Source organism: Mchenga conophoros, linkage group LG1 (genome assembly GCF_057382185.1).
Source record: "Mchenga conophoros isolate Kocher_MC1m ecotype Shallow Benthic linkage group LG1, M_conophoros_male_GT1.1, whole genome shotgun sequence".
Taxonomy (NCBI): Eukaryota; Metazoa; Chordata; class Actinopteri; order Cichliformes; family Cichlidae; genus Mchenga; species Mchenga conophoros.
This window is the reverse complement of record NC_140526.1, coordinates 13,221,240-13,239,600: the sequence shown is the minus strand read 5'-3', so window position 1 is coordinate 13,239,600 and position 18,361 is coordinate 13,221,240. Positions and strand designations below refer to the sequence as shown.

At 39.7% G+C, this 18,361-nt stretch overlaps 2 protein-coding genes and 1 non-coding gene across 4 annotated transcripts in view; 2 read left to right on the top strand and 1 right to left on the bottom strand.

Annotated features, from left to right (window-relative positions):
* Nucleotides 1-1,525: 1,525 nt before the first annotated feature.
* cry5 (cryptochrome circadian regulator 5) lies at nucleotides 1,526-5,788 on the bottom strand. 2 transcript variants are annotated; one of them, XM_085265833.1, is made up of 11 exons: nucleotides 5,688-5,788; nucleotides 5,012-5,228; nucleotides 4,714-4,908; nucleotides 4,493-4,611; nucleotides 4,199-4,353; nucleotides 3,964-4,104; nucleotides 3,582-3,749; nucleotides 3,279-3,419; nucleotides 2,951-3,102; nucleotides 2,647-2,858; nucleotides 1,526-2,543 (listed from the first exon to the last, which is right to left on the bottom strand). In XM_085265833.1, the coding sequence occupies exons 2-11, from the start codon at nucleotides 5,224-5,226 to the stop codon at nucleotides 2,482-2,484; spliced, it is 1,560 nt and encodes a 519-aa protein (XP_085121959.1). In that variant the 5' UTR covers nucleotides 5,227-5,228; nucleotides 5,688-5,788; the 3' UTR covers nucleotides 1,526-2,481. The 2 variants fall into 2 exon arrangements, with proteins under 2 accessions (XP_085121959.1, XP_085121882.1); XM_085265756.1 differs by lacking the exon at nucleotides 5,688-5,788 and having other exon boundaries at nucleotides 5,012-5,268.
* A 335-nt stretch (nucleotides 5,789-6,123) lies between these two features.
* trnah-gug (transfer RNA histidin (anticodon GUG)) lies at nucleotides 6,124-6,195 on the top strand. Its single transcript has one exon. It is a non-coding gene; the product is annotated as a tRNA-His (tRNA).
* An 883-nt stretch (nucleotides 6,196-7,078) lies between these two features.
* The window catches only part of frmd5b (FERM domain containing 5b), a 78,315-nt gene continuing 67,032 nt past the window's right edge, over nucleotides 7,079-18,361 (top strand). The window contains exon 1 of the mRNA XM_085265339.1: nucleotides 7,079-7,622. Within this exon, the coding sequence (XP_085121465.1) occupies nucleotides 7,521-7,622 (102 nt within the window). The 5' untranslated portion in view covers nucleotides 7,079-7,520. The remainder of the gene's footprint in view (nucleotides 7,623-18,361) is intronic.

Sequence of the window (18,361 nt, the reverse complement as noted above, 5' to 3'; positions counted from 1 at the left end):
TATTGATCAACAGAAATGTATGTCTGTTATTTGTCTGCTTTGAAGCCTATAAACAGACGGGCATGTTCACTGGTGTTGTGGTAATCCTCATAAAATGGTGATGTAAACTTACACTGACCCACTTGACCCACCGTGCAGTAGCTTGTATTGAGAGCTTTGCTAATCAAGTGTTAGATTGAACTCATATTATTTTGTAATGTAACCTAAAGAAGAACCGTTTTTGAACCTTGGAGAGCCCCTGTCCTATTATTATGGCCATAAAAATTTGTTGCATAAAGTGGGGATTAACTCTTTCATGTTGCTGCCTGTGGAGCAGCCTCCTGAGATAAATCACTACTATTTCAGCTACATGAAACACCAGCTGCATGGGAACACACTGTTCTAATTCAGCTGGGATGTTACAGTTCCCAGATCCAAGATGGTTTGAGTGGTGAGGTGACGACGTGGACCCATGGGGAGAGGGGTACACCCACGGACAAACAGGAGGAGCCAGCTATTCTTGGAATTTTGATTGAAAATTAATTATTCTTTTTGGGATTAAGGCTAAACATTTTCATAATATCAGAAAATGTTGGAATGCATGCAGGTACATTGTTGAATAGGTGATTTCGGTTCACCCAGGCTTGCTGAGCTCTGCTATGAAAGTTTACCGGAAGAGTGACCCAATGCCAAGTGTACCCCAAAACACCCTTGTACATTAATGCACAGTCAGAGAACAGATTGTTTTGATGTTTGACAGGTCTCTGTGGAAACTGAGCTTGGCTTTGTATGGCCGCCTGGCCTGCTACTGAGCCTGTGACATCATCCTCTGGTTATTCACACCAGTGTCAACTCCAAGGAAGCAGAAACAGGAGAAGACTTGAGCTCCAAGAACAGCTGTGTGCCCCAAACACACTCACTTACATCTTTGCCTTTATGTCGCACAGCCCTGTTCATACTGACTTTCACCAATTGTGCACTGACACAATTAGTAATTGATTAACAGGCCTTATGTAATACTGCATCTCAAGCATAATCCTGATAAGAAAAAAAACTGATGCTCATTGCTACATTTAGAAAAAAAAAGGAAAGCAAAGTTTTAGGAATGAGGAAGCTGGAAAAATGAATTCCTTATAGAAAGCAGACAAATGACATTGTAGCTAGAATCAAATTAAATAAAATTAAATTTGATTGTTTTTATTTTTAATATTCATTGAGATTAATTGAGATTCAATATTATTCACCAAAAATATTAACAGATCACTTCTACTTTCTGTTTCTTTTCTGCAAAGAGTTAACATATAAAAGGTCAGATGTTCTGTGCTGACCACAGATACTCTAAAAATTTATTTATTTATTTCTCATTTTTATGACAGTTAAATTAACTCCATTACAAATGTTCCAAAACACATAACAGATTAAATCTTTAAATAACTTTTAAGAATATACTTGGGGGAATATTCTCTGTATACATGTACTTGAGTTGAGTTTTTCTTCAGGTATTGCAGCGCCATCTAGTGGGAATAACAGTACATAGACCTAGCAGTTTTAGGACCCACACATTTTATTAGTTAAGACACAATATTAATTTTCCATTTTGACATTTTATTAAAAGAGCAACAATTTTGAATGATATGGAAATGACATACAACTTTGCAAGCTGATAACATGAGCTGAAAAGATCATTTCACCTGTAAACAGTTGTCTTAGTTTTGAGTATATGAGACAGCTGTACGATTGGACACAATCCTCTGTGTAGTCACGTCCAAGTTCTAAGTGTAAGATTTTTTTATTTTAATGGCAGCAGATAGAAGACAGAAATGTATGATTACTATTAATATAACAAGAATCTTATTTGACAGTGATACAATCTGACTCATAAACAAATCATGTGTAAATTGTGTCAGTTTGTTTGCAAATGTCAACAAACTGACACAATACAATTGATGTCTGATGTCAATCAAACTGAGATGTTGGATTATCTTATCCAAGATTTAAAACTTTAAATTTTCCACTTTTCTTGATTTTCTATTTTTTTTAGAACCATTCTTTCATTGTCTATAATTAATGTACTATTTTCTGATGTGCTCCTTGAATTGTATGGTGGGCGAACTGACCGAACCATTAAAGTTAATGCATATCTACCATATTTACTGTCTGCATTAATTTTGTTTTTTAACTTAAGTCTATTTTTACACCCTTCTAACATGGAGACATTCAGACCTGCTTATTTTTTTCCCTATGTAACATAATAACAATTTGACACAAGGTTATTAACCTTTAGAAAACATGACCTAATCTCTGTGCAGTCTCTCACCTGACCTTTTTTAAATCCAAGAGGGACTTTTAAACACTGACATAAATACAACATAAAAAGTAACAATAATAATGATATAAAAAAATAACCAATGAAAATCCCAATAAAAACACAATATAGAAAACTGTGGACTGAGATAAAACTAAAGTACTGGAAAGATACCAAAACGTGAACATGATTTCTAATTACTTTACTTTTGCTTTCTTCTTGATAATTTCAATGATGGATGGAGCCTTCCGCTTTACACCTTGGAGCAAAACAAAGAAATAAAAACAAAAGAAGAAACAGAATTTAGTTGAAGCATGACTAATATAAAAGGACATAATGCTCCTGTATGTTTCTTGCAGTACCTTTGCTTTTGCTAGGTGACTCTGGGGATCTCTTGGCATAAGCAAGTTTCATCCTCTGAATATTTTTCTTGCTGATCACTTCGTGCTGTACAATGGGATGTGGGTAGTCTTTACCCACAATACATCCTGCTGCCTGCTGGATACTGCGTGGAGCTTTCCAAGGTTCATAGATATATTCTGCTGGGAACTTCTTCAGAAGAGGGAGGTACTTCCTGTAAACATAGGAGAAATGCTAAATCATTATAAACGATACATGTAATGAATGTGAATTGTTTAGGTAATACGTTTGGCTGATAGATCTTACCTGATGTAGTCTCCATTTTTGTCTGTCTTCTTCCCGAAGGCCACTGGAGAGTAAACCCTAAAATACTGGTGGAAGAAGGTGCTCGCTGATAGCCACTGCCAATTTCCAGCATTCAAAGCCCAGTCGCCATCTAATAAAAGCTGCTCAAACACCTTCATGAGCAGTGAGAAAATGTTACAGGTACCATACTGATTTAGCATATGTACTGCTGGACTCATGATAGAAAAAAAAAAACACAAGTGTTGTGTATAGCTAATAATAATTACTATTAGTAGCAGTAGTATTGTAATATTTGTGATATTAGCAGCTGCAGCCTTTGCGAGCTGACCTTCTGCCCTTCTTCCCAGCTGATCCAGAGGTCTCCCCTAGTAAGGAAACAAGCAACAGCATGTCTGGCCAGGTGGTGGATCCAGCCCTCTTGCCTGAGCTGAGTCATGATAGCATCAATGAAGGGGTAACCAGTCCGAGCCTTTAAGGAGAGTGTGAAATAACAATGAATCATCTATGACACAGAAAATTAGATTACTCCACATTTAACAACAATTGCATAAGTACATCAACATGAAAACTCCTCTTCTCGCACCATCAATTTTCTCTAGAGACACTTCATTCAAGGACTCAATCTCAATACCTCTCTCCAAGCAGCTAGATAATCAGGGTTTGTGTCCCAGTCCACCTGAGTACACACGCTGTTACCCTCCATCTTGTTAAAGCTAGGAATGCCCAAACTGGCTGTGTAGAAGAACTCTCTCCAGAGTAACTGGCCATGCAGAGAAACTGGAGGATCTGAGTGTTTATTCTGCAAAAATCACACAAGTCAAAGACAAAGATTACTGCAAATACAAGCACATTGCACGTACAGTGTCTCACCACAGGAATCACACAAGGAAAGTATTTGAAGTGGCAATGATTAATTCAGTTTCTTTCCTGTTGAAATGTATTAAACAATACTACAGCATAATTTTCCTTACCATTATTAACTACAATATCTGTATGTAAAGTGCATCACTCACCCCTCTATACACCTCTGTGAGTCTCCACCAGAAGGTTCTGACTGATAAGCATCCAAAGGTGACATAGGGACTGAGAACAGTTGTACTAGGGCTCAAAGAGTTTGGAGAAGTCTGTGGCTTCTCAAAGGTGCAGACCCATTTCTGAAAGGCATACACAGAAATGTTTCAGAGAATGTAGGCATGTCTGTTGTTACAATCCTGCAAATAACAGGATGTAGATGTGAATCTAATTTACCGTTCTTTTCATATGTTCATCTAGTCTCCTGAGAGCCTCCTGTTCTCCTCCTGGAAACAGATCCTCTCCAAGAGGAGCAGTGTCCAGGCCGAGCTCCTCCAGTGTAGGAATCCCATATTCCTTCTCGTGGTTTTCTGAGGATGGTGTCTTTACATCTTTGACAGTGGGGATAGATTTAATCTAATCACTTCTAAATGTTGACATTTGCTTTTTAGATAAATGTCCATACATCATTGCAAATAACTTTGTCTGACAATTCAGTAACACTAGTCTGTTTTTCTGGTATTGTGATACCTTTCATATCGTCCATGGTTGGAGCAGGGATTGGTCTCTTAGGGGGACCAATCGTCTTCGCTATTGCTTGCAACTTGGTATAGGTAAGTGGGGGTTTTCCATTATTTTCCTCAATTATTCTATTAAGACAAAAAAACAAACAAACACACAGTCAAGAAATGACAACACAAGTAGCACAGAAAAAAAATCCCCTGTCTGAAAATGCTCAGCAAGATTTTTACCTTTCAATATTATAAAGAGTGTGTGAGACTTTGTAGATGACTTCAACTCCACGTTCTTTGGCCAGTGACGTCACTTTGCTGTCGCGCTGCAGGCTGTAGGGCTCTGTGTCATACTCATAGGTCAGCCTGGTTACTTTCCACTTGGTGAATAACTTGGGGAGCACATCTTCTGGCTTCCCTCTCACAACAAACAGCCTAAGTAGATTAAACATACCATAACATGACAATATAGGTTGATGGCAGCTGTCTGACTTTTTAAAAAGTGTTTAATGTTGCTGAGAGTCGACTGTGTCTCTACCTAGAGTTGAGCTTCCTGAGGCTTCCGTCAAGGTCCTTCAGCGCTCCAATGAGGAACCTCCAGCGGTTGATACCCACACACGCGTTGTTGTGGAGGTAAGGGTCCAGTATGAACACAGGGTACAGCTGCTTACAGTCCTTGAGAGCAGCCATCAAAGCTGGGTTGTCATGCAACCTGAGTCCCTTGCGGAACCAGTGAATACACGTGTGAGCCATACCTGCGGACACGTGAATCACAAACATAAGGCACCAAAACATCAAGTTAATGATCTTCAGTGAGCTTGTGTCAACGCGTCACATAAACTAAAATTTTAAAAGAACTGATGCTGTAGGTTAACATCCATTCCTCCTCTCCACCTCATGAATTTCAGTTAATGGAGAGCACATCCTTACACAGACACGAAACCTCAGAAATGTAAACGACTAAGAGTTAAGATCTTTAAAACTACGGTAAATACAGCACAAATCTTAAACCAAACAAAACAACATTACGTTTCACAAAACAATATGATGATTCCTTGGAAGTTCTGAGCATCCGCTTAAATTTACACTTCAGCGGCAGAACCTGCAGAAACCTCTAAACTGCAACTAACATGCAATGCAATAAATCAACGGTATGATAACTACAGGATATAATAACATTCAAACATTTCAAGCCAAAAAAAGAAAAACTTTACCTTCTTAGGGCTTTTCAACTTTGCGCGATTCAGATCAACTGCTGTAGAAAAATTCAGTGTTTGGTAACAATCACATTCAGAGTGTTACAAAACAGGAAGACGTGTTACGTCTGCAGCAAGGGCAGCCAACCAGAGCGAGGAGGCTTAGCAAAACCACACGTGGTGCGGCTGTAGCAGTTTGTCGGTTTATCCACCAGGTGGTAATGTCGGGCAGACAATAACCGAAGTTATGCTCTTATAATGTCACACTAACTCCATTTGCTGCCGATAATTATTAAAAGTTGTGCAATGTATGTGTGTATATTGCTTATTTAAATCATATATCTGAAGCTTACCTCAATCACTAACAATAGCACCACTTTGACAAAGTTCCGGGGAGGGTTTACTAAAGAGACCTCGTTTTTGCCTCTCTAAACCCGTCAGCTCATCGTAGCTCGCCGTGATCGTATAGTGGTTAGTACTCTGCGTTGTGGCCGCAGCAACCCCGGTTCGAATCCGGGTCACGGCATTGTGAAACAATGTCACGGCAGATGAGTTTCTTTTCGACTATGTAAGAAAAATATGTGGCTTCGTGATTATTTTTTAAAATTCCGGCCGTAAATGTGTACGACATGAAACAGGTCTAAAATACGTGGTAGTTCACTCGTTTCCTACCACTGGGAGTATTTTGGAAACCGTATCCAGCCACAATACAAAGGACTAGGGCCCTGTTTCCCCCATTGCTCCATTGTAATTACCATTAAGCACCCCCAGAGAGAGACGTGGTTGAAGAAATTTGAGTTTTCAGTTTTCTGTTTGGTCCAAACTCATCCAGCCGAGATCTTTCTCTGTACAATAAGCTGATCAGTTGTAGGATAATAAATACCGCCTGTCCTCCGCTGCTCGTGAGCAAGGCATGCCAATGAATTATGTTGGGTCGCACTCGGGCATAAAAGCAGGGAAATAATAAACAAAAAATAACTTGTCATTTAAAAATAGCCTGGCAGAAACACAGATACATAAATATTCTACTTTCTGATAAACAAAGTGCATTTGAGTTTAACAGCTTCGTCATCTATAAACAATGCGTCTCTCTGACTACATAATTAAAGACTGGAAACCAACCTGTGGAGGTGAAGCGGATTGAATGCTAAAATATGCTGTTGCCTTCACGTTCTGTCGGAAATATCCATTTTAACACACACAATAATAAATTAACTGGAAAATTTGGCACGTGAGGTGTGACGTTGAGCGTAAGTATGTTTCGGGAATGTTCAGCTGACGCATTTCTTCTTTTATTGCGTTAGTTATTCGTTTATCACCTTGAATTAACTGAGCAACTTCTAAAACAGGACAAAGCACCTGCCTGTTGTTTTACTTGTGAAGCTGTGTTATTATTCCATGTGGATTTAGTCACGACTTGCGGCAGCCTATCGGAATTTCGACTTCTGTTTTTAACTCTGCGAAGGCAGCATCAGTTCCCGCTCTGTTGGTTGACAGATTCGCCATTCATCAACCAGCCCGCCCAGCACCATTGAGAGCGGCATGGCAACGGCGGAGACGGGGGGAGAAGGTGTGGTGAGGGGGTGACAGTTTAACCGGACCAGAGAGGAGCAGCAGCAGCAGTTACAGCAGTGTTCCCACTTCTCATTGACTGGAGAAACGCAGCACCCCGCTCAGTCCGCGCTCACACACAAATAAAACGATGCACCACCGCCGCCTGTCTGCACACGCGCTGCCGCTGACCAGGTGTTGGAGCAAAGACCAGGGACGCCGTTAACGCCTCAGAACATAAACTTGTATGTATGTGCTGTGTGCACCTCTCTGTGGTCCCGTTCGCAGACGATCGAGAAGATGCTGAGCCGACTAATGAGCAGCAGCATCAGGAGTCTGGACAGGGAATGCAATTGCACCGTGAGGCTGCTGGACGACTCGGAGTACACCTGCACGATCCAGGTCAGTGGAGACCAACATTTCCTGTTTCTCAAATCACCTTGTTGCGGAGGACGTGCTTTTGACACGTAACAGGGTGGCGATCAGGTAAAGTGACGTTTTCACCGCTCGCCCGTCACATTCAATGTGATGCTTGCAGGAAACATTCAGATTAATAGAGGTGTCATCTACGGCAGGTCCAATCATCTTCACATTACACCTGATTGTATGTTTTATGGTGCAGCCTGTCATTGTGTAGCTGCGGATGTTAGGCTTTCGTCAGAGAGATACCTGTGTGGACATGCCATGATGAGCGCATGTGGTTCGTGCATTGCGTAGCAAATATCAAGGATGGCCAGATGACTCTATATGCCAACAGAAGGAATACACTAATGTTAAATAAATACAAAATAAAATATCAGCATGAGCTGTGTTTCTTGACAGCTTTTTGCATGCATTGATTAGAATGCATTATAAAACTAATCTGGATAATCTGATCTTGAACGATTTCAGTGGAAGAGACAGTCAGGATTTCTAGATTCTTTAGCTACATCAGCCAGTCTGGTTTTATCATAGAATGACAGAATGTTAGATGTTTATATACTAATTATGTTTATAGTTAGTGTAACCAACTCAGGTGTCATAGTCCCAAAGGTGGTTGACCTTCAGACTGACCTCATGTTTGGCTGGTAAACTGCACTTGTGATGAGAGGGATGTACATACATTTTTGCATTTGTGGTTGTTGTTTTGAGCCATTTAGAAAGTCTTTTATATCTGAGTCAGCTTTAACACAGAAATATTCTTTTCCAAATCTATAACGAGTATCATATTTACATTTTCAAAGAGTTCTGCAGCACAAACCTTAACGATCTAAAAATTGTTTGAGTTTTTAAAAATGTGAACATAAATGACAAATACATGGCTCCAAAAATTATTTCTCAGAAAATCTTATCTTATAGAAAAGGTAAAAAAACAGAAGCCAGTTTCTTTCTATTGTGTACTTTTGTGTCATTAACTGACATTGTAAGTAAAATAAAAATCACATTTTCCTTTAGTCTGAGTTACTTTAAATAAAATAAATTGGCACGAATAAAGGCAAAACATGATTGCAGTCAATAAGTGCAGTTTGTTTATAATGAGTGAATGCAGGAATAAGAGTAAGTGATTAATGTGCACTACCTCCTCTGTAAATCAAGTGTGTTTGTGTCTTTTGTGTTACTGCATACATTATAAAGTATGATTTGTGCGTCGTCTAACCTGGTCTTTGATTTGCTGGAGGTGCGTTTGATGCCTCTTACTGGAAGAGTTTCCAGCGGTGCTGAATTAGAGATGACAGCAGAGAAAGGCCATCAACACCTGCTCATTTCTACGATCTGACAGCAAAGGCAAAGCAAGGCTTTCAGCATGTAACAACTTAAAGTGGCGGTGCTCAGGGGACAGATAAAATGGGGATTTTGTCAGTGTCAGGTCTTTTCCTATCTGTAAAAAAAATCAGCATTATCAACAAGTTGGGAGAAACATGAATGTTTTTCATTCAAATTATTCAGTTTTTTTAGTGTAGCATGTTGGTGAGTACTCGTTTAGATGACTTTGAGGCTGTCCTCATAGCTCAATACACATTACTGTTGAGAGAAAATGATGTGCTTTGTAGATGAATTGACTTTTGACCAGCTTGCCAATTTACCTGAGTGAGTTTTAACATTACTGTTTAACAAGCAAAACACCATGTACCATTTGTTGGGACGACATGGTGTCCTTGTGCTTTCTTTTAGTTTCAGCCTGTACTTTTTCCCCTTTGACTTCTAAACAGCTCCTTCCCCTGAGTGTGATTCAAAGTGTTTGGCTGTCAAGATATGCTGATCCCATCCTTTAAGCAACTGAAACCACACAGCAGGGACAGAATGCCTAATTTCTAGTGGAGCTTGTATTGAGAAGGATTAGCGCTCTTTTGGCGTATGTCATTATTTCCAGCATGGGAAATAATGACATACGCCATTATTTCACACTATGGGGCCCTTGATGAAGCACAACTGGTCTAAATGGAGACATAAATAGGATCATCGGCTTAATCAATCGTCTATTATTCACAACAACAATGCCATTTATTTGCTGACATCCGAATGGGTGAATGCAGTATTTAGGAAACTCTATTTTATGTCTTACACAAAGCATCTCTAAAGCTAAATAGACACTGGTGTTCACTTCATTTTGCATCGGAGTAAAGGACATTACAGTGTCCTTAGTGCAGGATGACATAATTGTGGGCTCAGGGAAATTGAGAGTGGATGGTAGCTGTCCTTTCCTGGCCCACCTTACAGAGGTGGCCCAGAATAAAGGGTCCTCGTGGGGCCCAGTGGTCACATTCTCCATTTAGCTCAATTAGCCTACACCTTTAACAGCTGCTGTTAGAGTGAAATAACATCTTTTGGGAACAATGGGAGATACAACCTCCATAATTGGGAGAATTTCTCAATGTGAAGACAAGCTAAAGTGGAGTAGGAGAAGGTGAAGGTGTCCTGTTGTTTTAACATGGACTTCTAACTTTGCCTGTCAGTTGGCCAGGCCTGCCTACAGTATAATCAGACTGAAGAACGGAGAACCATGTTCACTCATCTGTCCTGTTCTGACAAGACTGCCCTTCACAATATTCACAGACGTCGCACATCCACAGATGTTTAAGCCTCAGCTCATGACTGAGCAGTTTATGCAGGGAAAAATTAGGAAGGTAAATGGTTGCTGTAATGAAAAGGTGGAAGGTGGTGCTGAAAACCCCAAATTTTAAAGAATATCAAGTTCAGTAACCACAGGATCAGGACTGGGACCACCTGTTGCTTATGAACCCCATCAGGAAAACTTTGAGATAGTTTTGAAAAAGCAAAATTTCAGCATTTAAAGGTAGAAATGGCCGTGCAGAAGGAGTAACCTAATGGACATATAGAGCTGTGCAGTTAATTGGATTTTATGTTCAGTTACATTGTGTAATAAATCCAGTGTTCCCCTTTTCATTACAGTTGAGACTTACTTTAAAGGCTAAAAGGTCAAATTCACTTTTCCACAGGCTGCTTAAGGTTTACTTTAGATTTAGCCAAGATAGAAAGACATTGGTTCAGCTGAATTCAGCTGTTTAGAAACACTGTGCTCAGAGTGACTATAGCTACACTACCAGTCAAAAGTTTGGGCACACCTCCTTTAATGGTTTTTCTGTTTACCTTGTAGATTCTCACTGAAGGCATCAAAACTATGAATGAACACATAGAATTATGTAGTAAAGAAAAAAATGTGAAATAACTCTAAACATGTTTTATATTTTAGATTCTTCAAAATAGCCACCCTTTTCTCTGATTACTGCACAGTCTTGGCATTTTTTCGATGAGCTTCATGAGGTTGTCACCTGAAATGGTTTTCCAACAACCTTGAAGGTGTTCCCAGAGATCCTGAGCACTTGTTGGCCCTTTTGCCTTCGCTCTGCGCTCCATCTCATCCCAAACTATCTCCATTGGGTTTAGGCCATGTGACTGCGGAGACCAGGCCATCTGGCACAGCGCTCCATCATGTTCCTTCTTGGTCAAAGAGCCTTTACACAGCCTGGAGGTCAATGTCCTAAAACTAAATGCAAACCCAATGGGATGGCATATCACTGCAGGATGCTGTGATAGCCATGCTGGTTCAGTGTGCCTTCAGTTTTGGAGAAATCCCCAACAATGTCACCAGCAAAGCATCCCCACACCATCACATCATTCCTTGTGTTTCAGGGCTCAACCAAATCTCTTCTGCTTATTGCTTTTCCTTAGTAGTAGTAGTAGTTTTTTTTTTAATCAGCTATTTGACCATAAAGGCCTGATTCATGCAGTCTCCTCTGAACAGTTGATCTAGAGACGTGTCTGCTACTGGAACTCTATGTGGCATTTATCTGGGCTCTAATCTCTAACACTTGATGGCTTTGCGACTGCACTTGGGGACACAAGTTTTTGCAAGTTCTTAAAGTAATGATAGACTGTTGTTTCTCTTTACCTAGCTGATTGGTTCTTGCCATAATATGAATTCTAACTAATAGGGCTGTCAGCTGTGTACCAACCTGACTTCTGCACGGCACAACTGGTGGTCTCAAAACTGGAAAGGCACACCTGTGAAGACAAAACCATTTCAGGTGACTACATCATGAAGCTCATTGCGAGATGGCCAAAGGTTTGCAGTGCTGCCAACAAAGCAGAGAGTGGCTACTTTGAAGAGTCTAAAATATAAAACATGTTTTGAGTTATTTCATACTTTGTTTACTACATATTCCACATGAGTTCATCAATAGTTTTGATGCCCTCAGTATGTATTGTCACAACCTGGCTCAAAGAATGTGACAAGGATAAGAGAGACCACACCACTGGCTGTCACAGTATCTACAATGTAAATAGTCATGAAAATAAAGAAAAACCATTAAATAACAAGGTGTGTCCAAACTTTTGAATGGCAGTATATATGGAGAGGTATAGCTTGTATAACCTGAGAAAGCTTTAGTATTACTGGAACCAGTCCTTTTATTCTTAGTGATCTTTGGCCAAATATAAATCGACTGGATTTATGATTTTATACACTTTACCAAGTTCTATTGCTGTTTCCTTTAGGGGTATCCACAATGAACCATCTGCCTTCATCTAATCCTATCCCTGGCATCCTCCTCTATCTCACCAATCCTCTGGATGTCCTCCGCATCCATTAATCTTCTCTGAGGTCTTCCTTTTTTCCTCATGCCTGGAAGCGCCATATTCAACATCCTTTGTCCCCTATCTCTCATCTGCACATGTCCAAACCATCTCAGCCTTGCCTTTCTAATTTTTGCTCCAAACTGCTCAACCTGAATTATCCCACTAACTTTCTCATTTTTAATCTTGTCCATCCTGGTCACTCTCAATGAAACCCTTAACGTCTTCGACTGTTCCACCACCAGCTGTGCCTTCCATGTTTTATTAGTGCCATTATCTCACAGCTATACTCTCACTACCATCTTGTGAACCTTTGTCCTCTCTGGTACCTGCGTCTTACTGCAGATCACAATGTTGCAAGCATCATAGTCCACGGGGCCCCTGCCTAATCTCATCTGTCCACTTCTCAGTGTTATGGTCCTTGGGTCTCGGACGCAGGTTTTTGAGTTCTTTTAAGGTTTAGTTTTCATTTGTGTTTAAGCATGTGTTATATTTGAGTTTGTTTGTTGTTTAGAGTTTTTCCTTTACAGTTTTTCTCAAATGCTAAAACACATGTCACAAACGTTACCACCAGGTCCCCCAATGTCCAAACACAACACCCTTCTCTAAAGCTACATAAACACAACCACACCTTCCCACTGCAAAACTCAAACTCCCACACCAAGAGAGCAGCTCGAAGCTGTCAAAACTGTAAACACTATACACAGCATTACACACTACAGCAAAACAATTGAAAACACAATGCTCAATTTGTGAGAAGGTTCTTTGTTCCATAACTGCCAATGCATATTTTAGAAACTATACAGTAACGGATCGTCGTAGATCTCTGCAGAGGATTAGGCATTTAGATTTGTGAGTTTCATATGAGTAGTATAAATCTATAGAAAATCCTGCATGTACGTACACTACTGTAACACAACTCAATGCAAAAACAGAATCTATTGCACACAACAGTAATCTTGAAAACATGAACAGGGTGTGAAGTGTATTTACGTTATTCACACCACACACACACCACAATCGCTGTGCGGCATCATGTCGCTGAGCTGTTGCTCGCATCTCGTCCGTAATGATGGTGCGAGGTTGTCTTGCTCTCCCTCCTGGACCTTCTCCTCTCCCATGTTGGCCTTCTCCTCTTCCTCGTTGGTCGCTCCTCTTCCTCCTCTCATTTGAACTCCTCTTCCTCATTGGCCTGCTCCTCTTCTTCCAGGGTCAGCTCTTCTCCCTCCTCTGCATCAAATTCCTCTTCCCCTGACTCTGCCTTCATCCATTGTGTTTGTTTGGAACCTTCAGCATACTGTGCACTCTGAACTTGCTTTTACATGTGGGTACAGCATTAGCAACAAGTGTCTTCAATTTTGAGTCATTGTGTGTAGTGAATGACGCCAGGTGTGTTCCCTGTGTTCAAAGATTGGTGACTGTGGCAAGCATTTTGCATCACATGGGCTTTCATTTGAGGATATGAGCAGAGTTGTTTTGCAACATGTGTTTTAGCAAGGAAAAATGTGTTTAGATTTATGAGTACAGAGGGTTGTGTTTTGTGAATTGTGTCTTCATGTGACATGTGTTTATGGTACTGGAATATGGTGGCTACATTTAGTAAATGTGTTTAGACTACTGGTCATTTGGGTTACAGGATTGGCTTTTGTGTTTTAACATTTGAGAAAAACTGTAATTTAGTTCTTCTCATTACAAGACTTTCAAGTCTTGTTTTCTTATGTTTTGTATAGATTCTTTATCGTTTATTATTTATTTTATTGATTATAGACTCTTCATCATTATTATTGTTATTAGAGTTGTCTGTTCTTGCTCACTAAGGAAATTCTGTTTATTGTTAATTGATTATTCATATTTGATTCCTTGTTTTCCTTGATTCCTACTCCCTCTGTGTTCCTCATGTCCTGTGGTTGTCTCAGTCGCTGTGTTTGCGCTCATATTTTGGTAGCTTCCTATTTTATTTTGGTAGTCCTTTGTGTCCTCTTGTGCTCTGTATTTAGTTTTATTTCTCCCTTTTCTTGTTATCTTGATTTCTGTTCGCCTTGTTTTCTCCAGCAATATTTGCTCTTTCTGATTACCTCATCTTTCTAGTTACAAATGTAAGTCTACATATTTGTGTTATTGTGTAGCATTGTTTCCCTGCCTTCCTCTTTCCCTGTTTGTTCTTGTTCTTTGTATTTTTGTTACTTGGACTCTGTTTTAGATTTGTATTATTTTTCAACCTAATAAATGACTCATCATTAATTTTTTTGAATCCCACCTTTGCGTCCTGCATTCTGGACCCTCACTCCTTCTGAAAATCACATTCTTGATGATCTGCATGTTTGATTTGGTAGTGATTTTACGCCGGATGTCATTCCTAACACAACCTTTCTCATTTATCTAGGCTCGAGCGCTAGAAGTACACTCACTTGTGGCCCCCTGTGGTTGAGTTTACCCACAAACACATTGATGGTGGCATGCTACCATGCAAGGCATTGCCTTAACCAAAGGGAGTAATTTGGGGTACTTAATGTAAGGCAGCTCGTGAAGAGGAGGAGCATAGATCGAATCACCAATCTGCAATAAGCAGATGCCCTCTACCTGCTGAGTCACCCTATCCCAATCAATACGAGGATGAATAGTTTCTTCATTCAGTATTACAAAAAATAATAATAGTATTTTATCCAGACCATTCAACAGTACAGGCATGATTGTCCAAATCAATAAGATGATAGGACAGGGATTTAATCTTTAAAACCTGTTAAAATAAGTGAGACACACTGTTGATTCACTACTGTGAATTACATTTTCCTCCCATCTGCAATGCCTTGATGCTTCAGGTACCTTGCAGTTGATCTGCAATATACATTAAAAAGAATAAGTTTACATTTAACTTCAAATTTTATTGCTTGACCAGTTTCCTTTATGTGCGTCTTTTGCCTTTTATTATTTTTGTCCTAGAATATATTGACAGTGTTACTCTGGTTTGGATTTAGCCTTAGCTCATGAGTATCTGTGTCGGCTTCTTTACTCTTCTGAATTAATCACTGTAATTAAAGAGGTGTACAAATACAGGGATTATTTGGATCTACGTGTTGTTTGGCAGTTATGCCCTGGATGCCTTTGAATTATGTAGTCAAGGAGTGTGGTTAAACAGCCACGGTCTAGCACTAGTAATAAGCAGTGTCTCAACACAGAACAGCAGAATCAATTCTCCAATAGCTCACAAACCAGTGAGTTACATTTCATGAGATTATTCTATGAAAATACAAGCTATGTAATTCACTCAAAGCTCAATATAACATACAGTTGAGCAAATATCATCCAGCAGTCAGGCAGTTAATATTTGGAGTTAAATATTGCGGGCCATTTGCTCTAACTTAATATTCCTGTTGTGAACCAGAATATGTATGTATTAGTGATTGAAAGCTAGGTGAATGATAGAAATGCAGTGATGCAAGGAAAGGTACCTTATCACTGTGATTAAGTGACTCAGTCACCTGGCACCAACTCAAGCCCTGGATAAGTCGCTAATGAAATTAGGATTGCTGTAATGCAGCCAAATGCGCAACTTGGAAGAAGCTTGTCTTGTTTGCATTGTGAATGCATTATTGAAATAGGCTTCCGTCATCTCCAAAGTGGTCTCTGTCCACTTGTATTGTTTTCCACTTGGTGTACTCTGCTAGAATTTGAGTAGACGTTGTAATATTGTGTTTGGATACATGCAAGGGCCTCTACTGATTATGGTGTCTTCATCAAGGTTCCACACTAAAATAATGAACATAAGAAAAATAGCAAATTACAAATTTTTGAGTATCTCTCACAAGAGACCAGAAGGCACTGGGGCATTCAAAAATATCAATTTGGTGTTAAAAGATTGTTCTATAGTAAAACTGGCAAGTTTATAAATGGTCTTCATACACTGAACTACAGCAGGTATTGATTCACTCTTGATAAATATTATACTTTGGCTCCCAAATGGTTTGGGTTTCAGGTTGTTTTCAGTTTGTACCTTGAGGACAAACAATAGTCAAAGCACTTATGCTGTGCTAAAATTTCATTTGTATTCTTCGGTTAATCCAATTCATGGTCGTGGTGGGGCTGGAATCTATCCCAGCTGTCATAGATTGAGAGGTGGGGTACACCCTGGACAGGTCGCCAATCTATCACAGGGATAACACAAGGAGACAAGACAACCACTCATCCTCATATTCACACCTACGGGCAATTTAGAATTACCAGTTAAACTAACAAGGATTTTTTGGGGTTTGGGAGCCTGAGTACCTGGAAATAACCCACACAGTCGCAGGGAGCACGAGCAAACTACACACAGAAAGGTCCCAGCTGACCAGTGGATTCAAATCCAGGACTTTCTTGCTGTGAGACAACAGTGCTAATGCCATTGTGCATATTACTACTTCTGGTAGTAAAAATCTTGATATTTCATGGCACTCCATCAAGATATTTCACCAAAAAGCACAGACATAAACCTCCTGGTGGCCCTTGTGGAAGAGCTAGGGGATCACGTAATGATTCATTATCTGAATGTCTGTGCACAATGTCATAGCAGTCAAACTAGTAGGTACTAAAATACGTTGTTCAGAAAAAATGTGGTGCAAGTTTTTTTTTGTTTCTTTTTTAAAAAAAATGCCATTCTTATTGCTTCATATTCTTGTTCATTTCAGGGGTTGTAATTTAGATTGCAGTTACTGACGAATATAATAGTAATCATGGGTTTTGCCCTAATTGAACAGCCCTGGACAAATCTGACCAAATTTCTGGGACTTCATTGATTCAATAGACAACTAACCAGCCTTCAATTTGGACTGTGCATTCTGTAAATGTTTGCGCATCAGATCAGCTGGTGCAAGCACGGATGCTGTCACTCCTGTCAAAATGTCTTTGATCAGAGCTTTCAGTCTCAGCTCTGTTGGATCTGCCAGCTGGAGATAACAGAACTGTCTTTGAATTTGGAAGCTCCCAGATGTTAAAAAAGAGCTAAATGAGGTGTTCAGCCTTTAATTTTTGGACAACTTAACAATGAAAAACTGTTGATAGCTTTGTTCTCTCATCACAGTTCGTGGTGCTTCACGTAGCACCTTCAGAGGTGCTAAAAGAAAAGCCCAGCATGTAACTCTCCTTTGATGAGTGTTTGGGATATACTATTGAACATATAGTTACAGAATATGCAGATATAAATTTCAACTGATGGCCAAAAAAGCACAAGCATAACATTCAGGGAAAGAATTTGGCCTCCTAAGTAGATTTATTTCTAACCTGTAAAGGCTTAATATAGAATAAAAGTAGGATGTGCTTTAAACAGAGCTCTTGCTTATCTGCCTCGCTTCCAGCTATGTGCCACCCTGCTGACATGTCTGTCTGATGAGAAGGCAAACTGCTAAATAACATGTTAATCCATAATGTGCAGAATTGATGGGATGAGCCTTCAAGGCTTTGGTGTGCTTTAATCCTGGGACTTTAGGTGTTGGCAATGACACTAATGTGTAGGACTCCAGTGAAGTCAGGGCAACTCTGATTAAGAGGCTGATTCATTGTCTTAGTCAGATATAACCCATAATCCATAGTAGATTGTATGCCATTATGTATTGTATGCCACAACTGTTCAGCAGCTCACATAAACTTTTAACCACTGATGTACTGTTCAACGGTTAATTGAAAAGTGGATATTCTCTGTGTACACTAGTACCAGCAGGTAACTGAGCTTAATGTAATTACTTTTATTAAGAATTAGAGAAGAGAATTTAGTATGTGAAAATTAATCATAAAGTGAATCGCACAGGGACAGATCTTTTACATCCAAAACTGAGACTCCTAAAAAACATTTTGTAGCTCTTGTTGGCTCTCAGGTTGCTTTTCATGGAGCTCATCCCACACTGGCTAACCAGTATTTGTATAAGGTGTAATCAAAAAGTGACTGTGACTATAAAAATGAAACATTATACCTGATTTAAATTTGCTTGCTATCCCCTTCAGTTTAGTCTCCTTTAGCAGCTATACACTGCTCTCAATCGGCCATGTTTGAGTCGTTCCCTTGAAGTTCTGTTCTGACCTTGAATGTGATAACAGCC

Bases quoted from the DNA above. Each gene is read 5' to 3' on its own strand.
- cry5 (XM_085265756.1), bottom strand. From the start codon at position 5,268: ATGTTTTGGTGCCTTATGTTTGTGATTCACGTGTCCGCAGGTATGGCT. The intron at 4,909-5,011 runs GTAGAGACACAG...TAATCTACTTAG, and splicing joins CTCAGGAAGCTCAACTCTAG to GCTGTTTGTTGTGAGAGGGA. The intron at 4,105-4,198 runs GTAAATTAGATT...TATGCCTTTCAG, and splicing joins ATGAACATATGAAAAGAACG to AAATGGGTCTGCACCTTTGA.